At 34.7% G+C, this 16,190-nt stretch overlaps 1 protein-coding gene across 1 annotated transcript in view; it reads right to left on the bottom strand.

Annotated features, from left to right (window-relative positions):
* Nucleotides 1–2,359: 2,359 nt before the first annotated feature.
* The window catches only part of Zpld1 (zona pellucida like domain containing 1), a 37,209-nt gene continuing 23,378 nt past the window's right edge, over nucleotides 2,360–16,190 (bottom strand). Inside the window, exons 6-10 of the mRNA XM_026403558.1 lie at nucleotides 15,907–15,987; nucleotides 10,080–10,251; nucleotides 8,891–8,999; nucleotides 2,937–2,966; nucleotides 2,360–2,535 (exon numbers count right to left, since the gene is read on the bottom strand). Coding sequence (XP_026259343.1) covers nucleotides 2,360–2,535; nucleotides 2,937–2,966; nucleotides 8,891–8,999; nucleotides 10,080–10,251; nucleotides 15,907–15,987 — 568 coding nt within the window. The remainder of the gene's footprint in view (nucleotides 2,536–2,936; nucleotides 2,967–8,890; nucleotides 9,000–10,079; nucleotides 10,252–15,906; nucleotides 15,988–16,190) is intronic.

The raw sequence follows: 16,190 nt of genomic DNA, 5'->3' as shown, positions 1-16,190 counted from the left end.
CTCATTACAGTTCTGATTCTGCCATTTTTGATGAAAGGGTGGAAAAAAATGAGACTTAAGTTATTTCCAAAATGATATGTGTCCATTATTCAGTTCTATCAAATGGAGTATAGGATTTAAAAGGTCAACAGCTGAAACAGTAGCCATCCCAAAGCATAAAAATCAAACTGACAAACTAGCTTCAATGATATAATATCCTATTGGTAGAACTTCATCTTCAGATCAATGGCAATTCACTTAAGTTATCTGAGATAGATTTACCAGAATATTTCAATATTATCCATGTACATATAAGGTCACATTAGTAGCAGAGTCAGTTAATCATATTAACACAGATAAAAGTTCAGAATAGTCACTTCAAAGATAGTTTGAAGTAACACGGAAGAAGAGATTGGCTTTTTAGGTGAGTTAAACATTTTTAATATTGAAGAAATTATTCAGAGACGTTTTAGATCCCATTTATTTTGTGTCTACACCATGAAATAGAAAAGTTAAGGCAATTATATAGTTAATTATCATACTATAAACATTTGCCCTGAAATATTCAGGTAAATTGGAGAAAAAGTAGTTTTTGACTTGGTGATTGATTTAATTGTTAACTCAGTGTAGATACTCATGTGAAGGAAATCTAAAGTTGTATAATTATTTGCATGTTTCATAGTAAAATAATTCCTGAACAATGGGTCACAAATGTTGAATAAAAATTAGTTATTACAGCAATATTTAGTTAACACAGCATTTCTAGTAGCTGCATATGCTAAGTTTGGGTTTTGTCATTGAATTGTTTCATTTGCTCATTGTGTGAATAACTTGAACAAATAGAAGGTTGATTTTTTTTTTATTAAAGTGTAAACTACTTAAAATTTGGCATTTTTATTTTTTACAAAATTGATAAAGGATCAAATGGTCTCACCATGTACTCTTACAGGAAAATACTGTTTATTCCATGGCAATTATGACATCTATATGAAGATACCTTAAAAAGAAGTCCTCTCTAGACTATTTGGTTTGGCTGGCATAAAACACTGGGGTAGGAAGGGAGTGCTGGGGTTGTAGCTCAGTTGGTAGAGTGTTTGCCTTGCATGTGTGAGGCACTGGGTTTGATTCTCAGCACCACATAAAAACAAATAAATAAAATAAAGGTGTTGTGTCTGTCTACAAATAAAAAAAGAATTTTTAAAAAAGAGTGGATTTTTAAAAAAAAACCTGGAGGAAGGTCACTTGCTTTTTCCCACATAGACTGTAATAAATTTTTGTAAAGTACACTTAATGTAAATTTTCTATTTGTTTCTAGGGGGGGGAAAGAATATGGTTGGTTAGAAACCCTTATAGGAACTCCAAGCATATGTGGTGGTGACAATGTCCTCTTCCCACAAACATGATTTATTTACTTATGTAATGATTTTTAAATTAAGAATAACATTTGCAGGGCTGAGGGTGCAGCTCAGTGGTAGAGCAGTTGCCAAGTATTTGCAAGCAGTTGCCAAGTATCTGCACACAGTCCACAGAATTGCAAACAAGAAAACAAAACAAAATGCAAAAAGAATAACCTTTGCAAGGTTGCTGACTGCTCTAAACACAGCTGCAACAGCTGAATTGTTTACCTGTGAAGAGAGTTAACGGTGCTGATGGTCTCATATGAATCAAGAGAGAAAACTCATTATAGCCTATTCCTTTCCAAGTTAATATGATCACTTAGTATCCTTTGGAAGTTATTTTCATTATTTTCTACACAAATGAATGTCCCAGGTTAAAATACATTTCCCAAGAGTTTGGTTTTTTCATTTGTATTATTTTTTAGTGAATGTTAACAGACATGAAAATCAGCCCCAAACACAGGAGGTCATAAAGTGAATAGTTAAATCTCAGGCATCCAAATTGGACAGTCCAATTAATATATACCCCCAAGCTGGAATTATGTGAAATAAAACAAAAAAACCTGTCATTTTTAGGATCAAATATGCAAATCTAATATCATTGCATTGGGCTTTAATGTGTAGAGGGAAAAATGGAATATATTTTATTTTTTTCTATACCTACCTTTCATTCTTAAAGCAACAACCAAAAGAAAATTGAAATGAAATGAAATATGACTGATACTGTGAGATTTAAGTTTTGAATATTTAAAAATTATTGTCATTATGTCCATTGGTGCCATAAAAATAGGGTTGACCATGTTTATAAGTGACAATAGAAATATAATAAAAATTATTTCACTATCATCATGCTGGTAAGCTACACTATGTAATCTATCACATCTACAAATATCAAGTGCTGGCTGTCATTCAACTCAGAAGAACACTGACTGCAGACACACACCATAGTCAGTGAAGCTTTCCCAGAGTTGCACCTGTCATGTTTACTCAAAGACTGGGTTTCTTATGCCATTCAACACCAAACTGGTGGGTCCCTTTCTGTGTAGAAGGGTCAGTGAGCACAGGAGAAGGGAAAAACTCATGACTCCCAGAATGACGATTCCTGATATCAGCGCACTGGTGACGGTGTTCAGCTGGAAGGGAGGCACATCCCGGGAGCCTGCAAGTAACAACAAACAGTTGCAGAGGCCCCATATCATCTATCTCACGTTCCCTCAATCCATACCTGCAAAACATCTGCCACCAACATCTTGTACAATAATAGCAGGACACTAGATTATGCTCTAATCTATTTGGCTATAATTCAACCCAATTCCCAAAGAATTGCATGGGTTAGAGGCTGATATCACCATCAAGAACACCCCCCAAAACTATAAAATGCTATTAAAATTGACCAGCAGATCACATATGAGTTCAAAACTCCTCAGTCAAATGTCACGTAAAATATAGCAAACCTGTAAAACTAAAGCTCATTACATTTAGTAGCTTACAGTTTTGTAACTTTGCACAAAAAAATTAAAACATAGCCCTTTTGTTTATAATACATGTTAATTATCTTACCAAGCTGTGAATTGTTGGTTGGAGTCTCATCTGAGGGGGGGAAAAAGGGAAAGAGAAGTGACAAAGTCTCTTTGAATATCTACTTTTGTTAATTCTGACTCCATAAAAACTTTTTACCTACATCTCCCTTGACCTCCACTCACAGGCTGCACCAGAAAGGTACAAATGAAAGCCCTCCTTAAACCATTCTGCATTTCCATTTTCTGTTCCAAATGTTTTACATTTCATCATCAGTCTATTCCCTGAGCCCATAGCCTGCCATTGCCCTTCGTATACAAATATAATCGCAAAATATATTGTGTTGTATTCTTTCCTGCCAACTTTGTTTCATCATTATCTTTCCACTCAGGTTAGTGGGGGCAGTAACCGTTAACAGCTATTACATTTTTTATGGCCCTATAACCTGCCATTTGTTATTCTGTTATAGGGAAATATTCATTATTTAGTGTCACTCTGTTTTAAGTATTGCCAATTTGCCCAACATTATCTGCAAAAACATCATTTTAAGTTCCAAGAATATAAATTCACACTTAATAACTAAATGAAAGGAAAACATGACTCCTGAGCTCAAGTTGTAGTTTTATTTGCATCTGCTAAGTACAAGATTGAAGTTGTTGATTTTTCATTTTTCCTTGGCAAACATCATAATAGATGCAATGAACGCTTTCATTTGGTTTCTTGATATTTGTAGTCCAATTTGTAATCATTTTGTTATTAACCCTTGAGCTTATATAACCAGTTAATTTCATATTTGTGTTAACATGTGGGTGTATATGCGTCTGTGTGTGTTATTTGAACCACAAAATGTGTGCAGCTGATTGTTTATTTCTGAAGTATAAATATTATCACAATTAATGCATATGTAATGCCACACATTTTATAAAATGCTACTTCACATGTCATCACAGTTAATCCTCATGATAGCCATAAGGCTTAGATGTTATTGCTACCCCCATTTTACAGATGAAGAGACTTCCATCTGTCACAGTGTCTATGGCAAAGCAAACATATGTTAAGTTAAAGCTTCATTTTAGTCCTTTTTAAAAAATAATGTAAATTGGCCAATTGTAGAAAATATCTTTGATTATGGAAAACAACACCTCAAGCTATAAACTCCAGGATTAGTATTTGAAGTAATTAATGGGATAACCTGGTGAGATATTTATAAAACTACAATGCAATTTCTTTTCAGATACATGAATCTTGGCAGAAATGATAGTTCTGCTGTCTGATCTTGAAGCACAGTGTACAAAATTAATATGGCACTCATTCATAGGATATTTTAGAATGGTACACTGCTTTGCAATAGGATAAAATAGAAAAATAACACATATATTCATTATAGGACACCCTCAGGAAGGTCTTAACCTCCAACCAACACTACTTTATAGAGACCTTTCTTCTCATGGAAATATATGGAATGAATGAACTATGATCAATTCATCCAACAAATTTATATGTTCTTTTCACAAGATAAGCTGCTTCACTTGAACAGGAGAGACTATATAATGCCCCAAATTTCTGTTTTAAAAGTTTTCTTCTTTTTTAAAAATAAATCTCACTTAATTATTTTTAAAATGTTGTTATTAAAGAATAGAAAGCACCTCTCTACTAAGAGTCTCAAATAAGAAAAAAAGTGTTTTGGACAGGGTCCCCTAATGTTTTCTACATCCTGAGGTTAATACTAGTCAGACTGTCTCCTCTACTCCACAAATTACTGTCAACATCTATAGGAACAATAGCCTAGATGTCACCCACGAGGACTATGCTTTGGACAAAATCTTCCTGTGTGCTGGGACAGGTCAAATGAGCACACTGGCTTCAGGTTTCACAAGTGAAAAACTAAAAGCATCCAACCACTGGCAGATGGTCAAAATCAAATAATGTAGTATTAGAATATGGTTTGAAATTGTATTCGGACATAGGGAATTGTTACATCTGGTTGCTGTTTCAGACATTCTCAAATGTTTTCATCATCATAATAAGAGACATGTCCAGCCCAGAAAGGGTAGGTAGACATTGCCTAGGAGCCTCTTGTCACTACACTCTTCAGTTTTCTCTCATACCTACTTAGTCTTGCCAAGTGCATATATGCTAAAAGGAGCACAGGAAGGCTTCTGGAATTAGAACAGATGGGAATACTAAGCTTAATAAGCTCTTCAAAGAATACTATCTGAGGATTCACAGGAGAAAAGCAATCGCAGCAATGCCATAGTTGTTGGAAAGCCAGATATGGCAAAGTGTCATTCTCTGTTCTCATATAAAAAGTTAAGATAAATGAAAAATACAATAAATATCACTCCCTTCTAATCTCTAGCAAACTATTTGTTTTAAATCTTTTAATTACCTATGTAGTAAAATGAACCATCTATTTTAAGTAAAAAATCCCTGAACTTATGCTCATATAAATTTTATTTATTTGTTTATCTATCTATCTATTTATTTATTTATCTATGTGAGTGTGTGTGTGTGTGTGAATGTGTGTGTGTGTGTGTGTGTGTGTGTGTGTAGGAATGTGTGTGTGTGTATGTTAAGGGGGATGAAACCTGGGGGCACTCTACCACTTAGTTACATTTCCCAGACCTTTTAATTTTTTTTTTTTAATTTTGACAGTCTTGCTAAACTGCCCAGGCTGGCCTCAAACTTGGATCTTCTTGCATCAACTTTCACATTGCTGGGATTACAGGCATGGGCCACCACACCTGGCTTCATATGAATTATTAATTACCCATAAACTCAATGATACCAGTTCTACAAGAATTTGGTTTGGACTTCTCCACAGGTATATATGTTGAAAAATAATTAGGTATTATTTTTTCTGAATGTTTATATCAGAATTGTACTCAGTAGGCATTTTTATACTTAATCTGTTTGTTTTAATATTTTGGAATTTAAATAAGAACACTACAGAAATTTTTGCTTTTTAAAAAATGTGAATTTTTCTTAATAAACTAAAAAGAGTATTAACACTGTTGGGTAAAAATAACCAAAGTAGATTTGATTGCATTAAAAAAAAAAAAACAAAAAAAACAGGAGTTCTAAGGCTTAACAACTTAGAAAACTTGACCTCAGTCAGTATCTAGGGGAAAGGCGTGGTTCGATGAGTAAATAGAGCAAAACTTTTAAGTATTAGAGATATTTGAAGAGAGCAAATCAAGCCTGAAATTGGACTTGTCCATGTGAAATTGGCCATAGGACCTGGAGAGATAAATTCTAGCTGACTTAAGCTAAAAATACAGTGAGAGAAAGCAAAGAGGGTAACCTTGGTCATTAGATGAACATTAAGTTTACACAGGATTTGCCTGTGGATGGACATTCTGAATTCTATGTTCTTATGCAAGTTAGAAAAAAAAGAACTGCATGGATATTATACAGTCCATAATTGTATCCAATTATATCCATAGATTTACAATATAAACACTGTTGTGTATGGACCTCTAAGCAGTGAATCCACAGTGATCATCAAAAGTGAAGAGCATCTGTTTCAATCAGCTTAGTTGCTATGACCAAAATAACTAATAAGAACAAGTAAAAGGAGGAAAATTTATTTTGAGGCTCATGGTTTCAGAGGTCTCAGGCCATAGATGGCCAACTACACTGCTCTGGGCCCAAGATGAGGTAGCACATCATGATGGACAGGCATGGAGGAAAGGCCCTGGCCTCATTCACAGCAGCCAGGAAAACAGAGAGCAAGAGGAGTAATGGGACCACCAGGACAATGAACCTTTCCAGGGCACACCTCCAGTGACCCACTCCCTCCAGCCACTCCCCATCTGCCTACAGTTACCACCAAGTCCATTCATTCAGATTATGATGGACTATGATGTGAGGTTACAGCTCTCACAATCCAATAATTTCATTTGCAAATATTCCTGCACTGACGCATGAGCTCTTGGGGGACACCTCATTCAAATCATAACACCAATATACTGTTATTTACCAAATTAATAAAAAATAAATCCAAGGAGACTGAAGGAAGACACAAGGGGATCCAGAAGGCTTTAACATGATCCTTTGGGTGCTTTGCCAGTGGAAAAAACTGAGGGGACTCAGAGGTAACAGTAGTGTGTTGGTGAACAGGTGACAACCTTGTGGTGGAGACAGGTGAGAAGCTGGAAAGCAAGAAATCCAAGCAGGATGTTGGAGGAATCGTGCTAGCTCTTTGAGGTTTTAGCATAGCTGTTCTGGCAGGTGGACACAAGACAAGTGAACTCTACAAAACAGAATGGTGGGTTAGCTATGCTGGAATTAAAGATTTCTACTCAATAAACTTTATGGGATTTGGGAGTCTTAGAATTTTGGGGAGCCTTTCTAAGAATTATCTTATACTAACAAATTATTCAAATTTTGTAACACTTAAATTTGTTCCAGATAAGAAGCTAGCAAAAGGAAAAGCCATCTATTCAAGCTGAACAGAAAACATGTCGCTTTCAAGGTTCTTTTCTCATTAGCAAATTGACTCTAGTTATTCTCCACATCAATATAAATATTCTTTATTTTGCCTGCCTCAAAGCATTCCTAATTATTGGAAATAAGAACTGAGTTTTCATTCAATGTAGTTTTATGAACAATTTCTTACAGCTAGATAGAGATAAGAATTGGGTCTTTAACAAACCCCAAAACAGTCATTTTCAAGTCATTCAAAGCATACACCAAACCCTCAGAGAGAAGGGACTAAGTTCAAAATTTCAAATTTAATATACTTCTGCATTATTTAAAGGCTTATTAGTTTCTTTTTAAATAAGGTTATGTCTACACAAACACAGTGAAGTGAATAATTAAAGAAACTGCCTGAGCTTTTTTAGGCCAAATCCACTTCTTTCTTAATTATTTGCCGATTGGGGGCAAACTTTCTTTTTACTGTGAGGTGGGCAGCATAAGGGAAAAGGAAAAGAAAATCTCACTGAAACAGCATCAGTCGTACAGCAAATATAAAATGGAGAACACATTATCAGCATATAATCTGAACCAGAATTAGTCCATTTTTAGACAAATTTGGAACCACTGAAGTAGAATGAATCTTTGATGCCTACTTTTTATTATTTGCCCAGAGAAAGGAAGTAAAATTCTAAGACACATGGGGCAGGCGGGGGTGTGGGGGGGTGCAGAGCTAGAACCAGAACCAGTTTTTTCAACTTCAGTGTTGTTTCCATACATCTATTTTATCCAAACTATCTGGCTGTGGCTGGTTTCACACTGACTTAAATCTATATGCCTTTGCTGAAAGTGTAAGGATATGTGTGCAAATACCTATACACATGAGGATGTATGCTGCATACAAGAGTTGTGCCCTCTCCCTCAGAGAAACTCATGAGAATAAACTAGTGCACTGGGTGAGGTATATCATATATGGGATCCTGCAGGGAAACAGACAGAACTCAAGCTGGGCAATATAAGGAGTGTTTAGTGGGACTGTTTACAAAGATATAGAGCAGACACAGAGAAAGTCAAGTTCCCTGGAGTGTGAGTCAAGGGAAGGGTTTGCAAAACCCAGAGGGAGCAGTTTTGTAGAAGAAGTGACCTAACAGAATCAGTGTGGACTTCACATTTCTAGGCCCACCCACCTGCTGACAGCACTTCTAGAACCCCAACCAGAAACCAGATGGTAAGGGGCCAGTGGGTGCAGTCCATGTAGGTGAGGTCATGGATCACGCAGGACAGGGTGGGTAGGACAGATTCAGAGGGAGAGGGATGAGAGGGGAGGAAGAGGGAGAGGGAAAGAGAGAGGGAGAGAATGAATATGAAGGGAAAAACTTAGGGAGGACAATATTGTCCTTTGTGTGAAAGCTGAGTAAACATGAAACTACTGTGAAATTAAAGCTGCTTAGCAGTTTATCTTGTCTCCCAGTTAATTAGTGCTGTTTAGGAACCACTTTGAGTTCTCCTTAGAAGCCAAGTACAGAGCCATTTTAGAAACGGTCTATTACTACATAGGAAAGGAAGTGCTCTCCTACCACTCCGGGTAATGATGGGACCAGCGGAGAGGACTGCGTTGCCTGAAGTGCTCTGGGGGCTCCAGGTTGTCTTCCTCCCAGCATCTCTCCTTTCTCTGTGGCCACAAATCTGAGTTGTTAATGAAAACAAATGAAAGGAAGTAAAATGAATTTCCACACTAGCACAAAATTGTTTCTTTATGGCCATTTGGAAAGCAGATTCTTTTGGAAGAGATACCACATGTTTAATTTTATTCATTTCCTTCTGTGCATTTATTTAATTACTTTGTATATAACTGCTACAGTGTTTCTTATCCTGGCTTGGGCCACATTTCTGATTTCCTTCCCCAGCAATTGTACGCTGCCTCATTAATTTACATAGCTCAATGGCTCTCCTGAAAAAAAGAGCTGTGTTTATCAGACTTTTTAACTTTTATCTCTCTCAAGCCTTTAATAAATTCTTCCCTAAAATGTTGGTGAGCACAGACCCAAGGTAATGCAGACTCTCCATTTACCTCCATCCGATACAATTAGGTGAGACCAAAGAGATCAATGTGCATAAAGAAATAGCTTCCTATTTATGCATGAACTGAGCATAAATATAAACATATTAAAGTTACTTTGAATTAAAAAAATTACCTGCATTTTTCTCCCCAATATTGCTTTAACCCTAGGGGGCCTATCAGAAGAGAATTTTAGATTTTTTTTTTAACTCACTTGCAACTGGATCTATATTTTAATGGTGGCTTGCCCTGTTTTAGTGTGTGTGGCTTTCATATGGAGCCTCCTTTCCTATGGAGGGTCTCTGACTTTGCCTCTCTGGGGTTCATCCATCTTCAGAGTCATATCTAGGGCTCATCTCCTCCACCAGACCTTCTAATCTTGTCTCTCAGTCTTGTCACAGTGATGAGTACTGCCTCTTACTGAGACCCATATTTGTCTGCTTTCTTGCTTTTTCTATCTCATGGTCCTAAAAGATATGCTAAGTGAATTAAGATTTCATAAATGCTTTATCCCTGTATTTCCTGTATAATGTTTGGCACAAAGTAGACATTCAATAGATCTTTGCTGGATGGATGTATAAATCCTACTTTAATCCATTAGACCAAATGCATGTCCACTTGCTACACAGAGATTCAATCCTGCCACATGATAACCTTTCAGCCTAGATTAATCCAACAATTCAGAATGAAGTTGCTTCAAAACCTACTGGCATCAGAAAGGGGCAGTCATCGGCTCTACAGAGCTTGGTAACGCAGTGCAGGAAGACAGTGGACATTTTCTGATTCTTGTGTTTCACAAATCGGAACACCTCAAAGGAAAACCGGCCACGCTGGCTTCTGCCATTTTCAATGACGGTGGTCTGAGGATCTTTGTCACAGCTATAATACAGGGAGTGTGAAAAGAGGACATCACTGTGACGAGGTACCAATCTACTGAGACTTGTAAATTAGTCTTTGTAGTATGAAAAGTACCCCAAAACATTATGCACTAACAGAACCATGCCATTTTATAGATATTTAATAAAAGCATAAGCTAATTCAATACTTGTGACAAGAGTAACCTGGATCATAAATTTAAATATACCAAATTTTAGGAAGATTATACTTCCATAACATTAAAATAACCAACTAATATAAAATGTAAATAGTAAAGTCATCCCCCCCCATCTTTGCACTGCTCAAACATCCCATCATACCATATTTTTAAAAAAGCCTTACAGACATAACTGTTTATTTTTGCAGATTTTCAGGCTATATGAAACAGAAACACAAGAATATATTCTTATTGTTTCCACCTCCTTAAACAAATGATAGTTTTTCTTTTTTAATTTAGTCCTGTACCTTAGGGCTCTTTCCATATTAATATTTAGAGAGCCAACTCATTCCTATTACATAGTTGTATACTATTCCAGCATGTACATATGCTAGGAACTATTTAATTAGTTCCCTATTTAGGTTATTGCATTTTTAAAATAATTTTCTCTTTAAAAACAAATAAATAATGAAAAGCCTTGAAATACATTATTTTGAACATGTGTAAAATGTTATCTATTAAATACATTTCTAAGACCATTTAAGAGATATTGCCACAGTGTCCTCTATAAATGTTATATCATTTTGGACTTCAGCAGCAATTTATGAAAACAATCTTAATTTCTTCAGTGCTTCATCAGCAAAGCGTATGGCTACCAGTTTGGATTTCTATTTGATAGTGAAACAAAACTATCACATATAATTTTGACTTGCATTTTTCTAGATGTGAATGAGTTTTTGTGTCTTTTCATAAATATTAGAGCCATTTTGTCCCTTTACATGAAAACTGTTTTTATCCTTTGCCCACATTCTGGTGCTGGCCACTGTATTTCTGATTCTTATACATTCTTTATGCAATAGGAAGAGTGACTGCTGACTTGTTAATAAATTCAAAGTTGGTTTACTTTTTTGTTTGGCTTTACTTCAAAGTTTTAGAGGTATTTTGCAGGCTTCCTTTATTCTATTATTTTAAAAACTGTATTTTGACATTTGAATTAACAATCTATTTAGAGTTCATCATGTTATATTGAGCAAAATATAGATCCGATACTATTGTTTCTCTCATGGTTATCAATTGTCCAAAGCCCTTTCAAAATTCCTTGTCTATCCCACTAATCTGTGGTACCCTCTATCAGAGACTAAATCCCTCGCATGTTTTGAGATTTGTTCTTTCACTGTTTTGTAGTATTTGTGTGCATGTCCATTCTTATCTAATATCACATTCCATTAATAATTCTAAAGGTGTTTCTAATCAGGACATCTGAAAGGACCACACCCTCCTCATTTTCATGTTGATCCTCCACTGGTATTTTTCTATTATATACCTGCCACTTATTCTTTGGTTCCTTGATCACATTAGCTTAGGATTCTACTTAATTTGCTTTTTCAAAGAATCTACATTTTCTTAATTTATTTCCATTTTTTATTATGTCTTAGTTATGAGTTTTCAGACTTCCAAGTGGTAAGGACATCTATTTTCTAGTATTTTTTTTTAATTTACTACCTCTCAACATAGAAGTTATTGGTAATGTCATTAAGATCTTCTCTCTCCACACTTAATTTGAGGCCATCATAATAAGTTTCTTGAGAGGTAGATTAAATTTTATTGTGTTTCTTACTATGTCTTTCTCAATTTCCCCTAGCTTACACTTTATGAAAGTTTTGATTTCACCCAGAGCATATTTTCACTATATCAATGTAAGTTTTCTTTTAATTTAGGAAACAATTCCTGAATTATAACTAATAATAACTATTCCTGAATTATATATGACAAATTTATTACATATAATTTGTTCTACTATTTTGGCTTTTTTAGGAGGAATTCTAATTATGCACACTACACATATATGGAATTTTCTTGACCTACCTATTATTTGTATGTTTTGTAATTTAATTCATTTTATATTATCCTTGATATTTGTTCCCTTTTATTTGTATTTCATACTTTCACCTTCTGTGCTTTATGCTGTGCATTCTACTTATCTGTGCTCCCTTGAATATTTTCTAATTGTGTCTTCTTTTCTATAATGTACTTATTTTTTCTATTTCCATCTTAGGTTATCCAAATTTCCTTTTTAGATGTTTATGATTTTACCATTTTCTGTCCTTTTACTTACCTGAGTTCTTATAATTCTATCTTAATAAGTATGATTACTTATTTATTTATTTATTTTTATTTTTTATTTATATGACAGTGGAATGCATTACAATTCATATTATACATATAGAGCACCATTTTTCATATATTTGGTTGTATACAAAGTATATTCACACCAATCCATGTCTTCATACATGCACTTTGGATAATGATGTCCATCACATTCCACCATAATTTCTAACTCCATGCCCATTCCCTTCCCCTACAACCTCTCTGTCTTATATAGAGATTGTCTAAACCTCCCCTGCTCCCTATCCCTATCCCACTATGAATAAGCCTCCTTATATCAAAGAAAACATTTAGCATTTGGGTTTTTTGGGATTGGCTAACTTCATTTTGCACTATCTTCTCTAACTCCATCCATTTACCTGCAAATGCCATGATTTTATTCACTTTTATTGCTGAGTAATATTCCATTGTATATATATGCCACAATTTTTTTATCCATTCATCTATTGAAGGGCATCTAAGTTGGTTCCATACTTTAGCTATTGTGAATTGTGCTGCTATAAACATTGATGTGGCTGTGTCCCTGTAGTATGCTGTTTGTAAGTCCTTTGGGTATAGACTGAGGAGAGTGATAATTGGGTCAAATGATGGTTCCATTCCCAATTTTCCAAGAAATCTGTATAATGCTTTCCCTATTGGCTGCACCAATTTGCAGTCCCACCAGCAGTGTATGAGTGTACCTTTTTCCCCACATCCTCATCAACACTTATTATTGTTTGTATTCATAATAGCTGCCATTCTGACTGGAGTGAGATGAAATTTTAGAGTAGTTTTGATTTGCATTTCTCTAATTGCTAGCGATGATGAACATTTTTTCAAACATTTGTTGATTGATTATATATAATCTTCCAAGAAATGTCTGTTTAGGTCCTTGGCCCATTTATTGATTGGGTTATTTATGGTTTTCGGTGTTTAGCTTTTTGAGTTCTTTATATACCCTAGATATTAATGCTTTATCTGATGTGTGAGGGGTAAAGATTTGCTCCCAAGATGTAGGCTATTTCTCTCACAACTGTAAATCCATATGCAACAAAATGAAATTAAATCCCTACCTTTCATCATGCACAAAACTCAAATCAAAATGGACCAAGGACCTAAGAATAAAACCAGAGACTCTGCATCTAATAGAAAAAAAAAAGTAGTCCCTAATCTCCATCATGTGGGATTAGGCCCCAACTTCCTTAATAAAACTCCTTTGGCACAAAAATTAAAATCAAGAATCAATAAATGGGATGGATTCAAACTAAAAAGTTTCTTCTCAGCAAAAAAAAAAAATCTGTGAGATGATTAATTTTTGATTATTTAAAAAAAATAATGTAGGAATGTTAAATTCCAAATCTTATGTATTTGCTGACTGTGTTTTTGTTTGTTTCTGGTGAATTTAATTCTTTTCTGCCATTTTCAACATTTTTTTGTATTACATTGAAATACTGTAGGAAATGGCTGTATTTGTTTAACAGTTGTATTTGAAAGATTTGGATGTCTCTGGACCTGCTATTTTCAAAGGATTCCTAAGAAAACATGGAATGGGAGTGGCCTTCCTCAGGGTTCCCCAAATTAAAGAATTATTTCACTATGACAGATAAACTGTCCACACTGTAGAAACTGCATAGCTGAATTTTTCATTTCAGAGGCTCTGCCATCAGCCCTGTGTTCCCCAGGTTCAGTAACCATCCTTGCCCCCATAGGTAGGACCCTGACGTCTCAAGTGGTCCCCTTACCTTTACAAGGGCACATTTGCTGCCACTTTGTGAAATCTGCCACTTTATGAACACTGAGGTTCTAGGCACCATTTTCTCCTCATCTTTACTGCTTTTTATCAATATTAATGCAAATTTTGCAGGTTTTTCTTTCTTAGATTCACTAAAAATGACATTTGGGAAGTTTTGTTTGTGTGTTTTTAGAAGATTCAGGGATAAGCTACCACCATATTCATAATATTCATGCTAAATTCATACTTTTCATACCATATTCCATATTATCAATATTTAATTATTGTAGAAACTTTGGAAACCAAATGATGCATAATTCTACCATTTATAAATAACCACTATGAACTGTTCAGTGTTTTTCCTTACAGTCTTTTCTATCATCTAAATAAAGCCTACTATATATGTAATTGCATGTGCCAATTCTTCCCCTTCCTATTTTAATACATTTAAATTTTAAGGAATTATATATTACCAAGGATAGAAGTATCAAGAAGATGAAAAGAGAAAGGGTAAATAAAGTAGGACCAACTATCTTTTTCCATTTAATAAATAACTATATGATTGTAGTACCTGCATGAACTTTCAATTTGCTAGTTCTCCATAATTCTCTTAGCTGTTTTCTTATTGCTGAATATACAGTTAATTCCCATTTTTTACTATCTTAAATAACACTGATAGGTGAGAACATCATAAATATTATAAAATATAAAAAATAGATCCAAACAATATGAAATCCTTTAATGCTTTTGATGCATACTAACATTTTTTTCCCAAAAAATTCTTGCCCATATCAACTCTTCCAGTAATAGGATATGTAAGAGTGTCAGTTTGACCATACCCTCTGAACATCATCTTAACCTTGATTAGGCAATAAAACATATTCTTTTGGTTTCTCATTATATTACTCCCATCATGTGTCAATAAGCTGCAATGATCTGAGCCAACTGCATTTTATAAGCATGCTTAGAAGACATTGCTTAACTCTCAAGCCTGTTCTTCTGTCAAATAAAAAATGCTGAAAGGGAACTGGAATGACTGAATGGCTTTATGATCAATGTCCTCTTTCCCCAGATGTAGATTACTTTCACTCTATCACTGTCTGTTGGGAAATGAAGCTATTGGCTCTGATAAAAAAAAAAAGGAGTGGTAGGCTATATTATATACTTTCATATTAAATACTGATAAATGAGATAAAGCATTTGGGGATCTAAATTATCCAGACCACTACTTTAATTTTGCTCTCCTTTTGACATATGATGAGATGGTCTAGCTGCAGATAAATAACACCCTCCCATTGCCTTTCTCTTATTGCAAATAATATCCAACCATGCTTTTCCTAAGATACTGAAATATTCCCATATCTCCTAAACATGAATAAAACATTTTGGGTGGACCTAACTTAATTAAAATTCTCATCCAACAATAGCTTTATCAGCATTTTGTGTTGAAAACTGTTCTCAACTTTCATACTTATAGTTTTAAAGGACTGAAAGTCCAAAATCTAAAACTTTAAATTCAGAAGCTTAAAACAATATCCTGAAATTTGTTTGTCTGACCTAGGTTTTCCATTTCAATCATCTATAACTAGATCTTTGGTATCTATACACAATTTAAGACACCTACCTAAGGAAGAGGTCATACCGAATGTCATCGTTTGGATTCCCTGATGGGGTTGTATAGCAATAATCCATTAAGACATTCCATCTGCAGAGAGAGGCAAACATAATCTAGAGTCAAAATCCTCTTTTGAGTGTTGGATATTAATCTAAGGGAAATAAATATGAACAAATTTCTTATCATAACCATGGAATAATTTTTTATTACTTGTTATTACTTGTTATCTCTTATTGCAGAAGCTTCTTGTTGATTAAAATTTTCTTCTAAACTGAGCTATTTAAAAATATGAA

The sequence above is a fragment of the Urocitellus parryii genome, chromosome 2 (genome assembly GCF_045843805.1).
Source record: "Urocitellus parryii isolate mUroPar1 chromosome 2, mUroPar1.hap1, whole genome shotgun sequence".
Taxonomy (NCBI): domain Eukaryota; kingdom Metazoa; phylum Chordata; class Mammalia; order Rodentia; family Sciuridae; genus Urocitellus; species Urocitellus parryii.
Note: the sequence above shows the minus strand (reverse complement) of the source record. Positions and strands in the feature narration are given on the sequence as shown.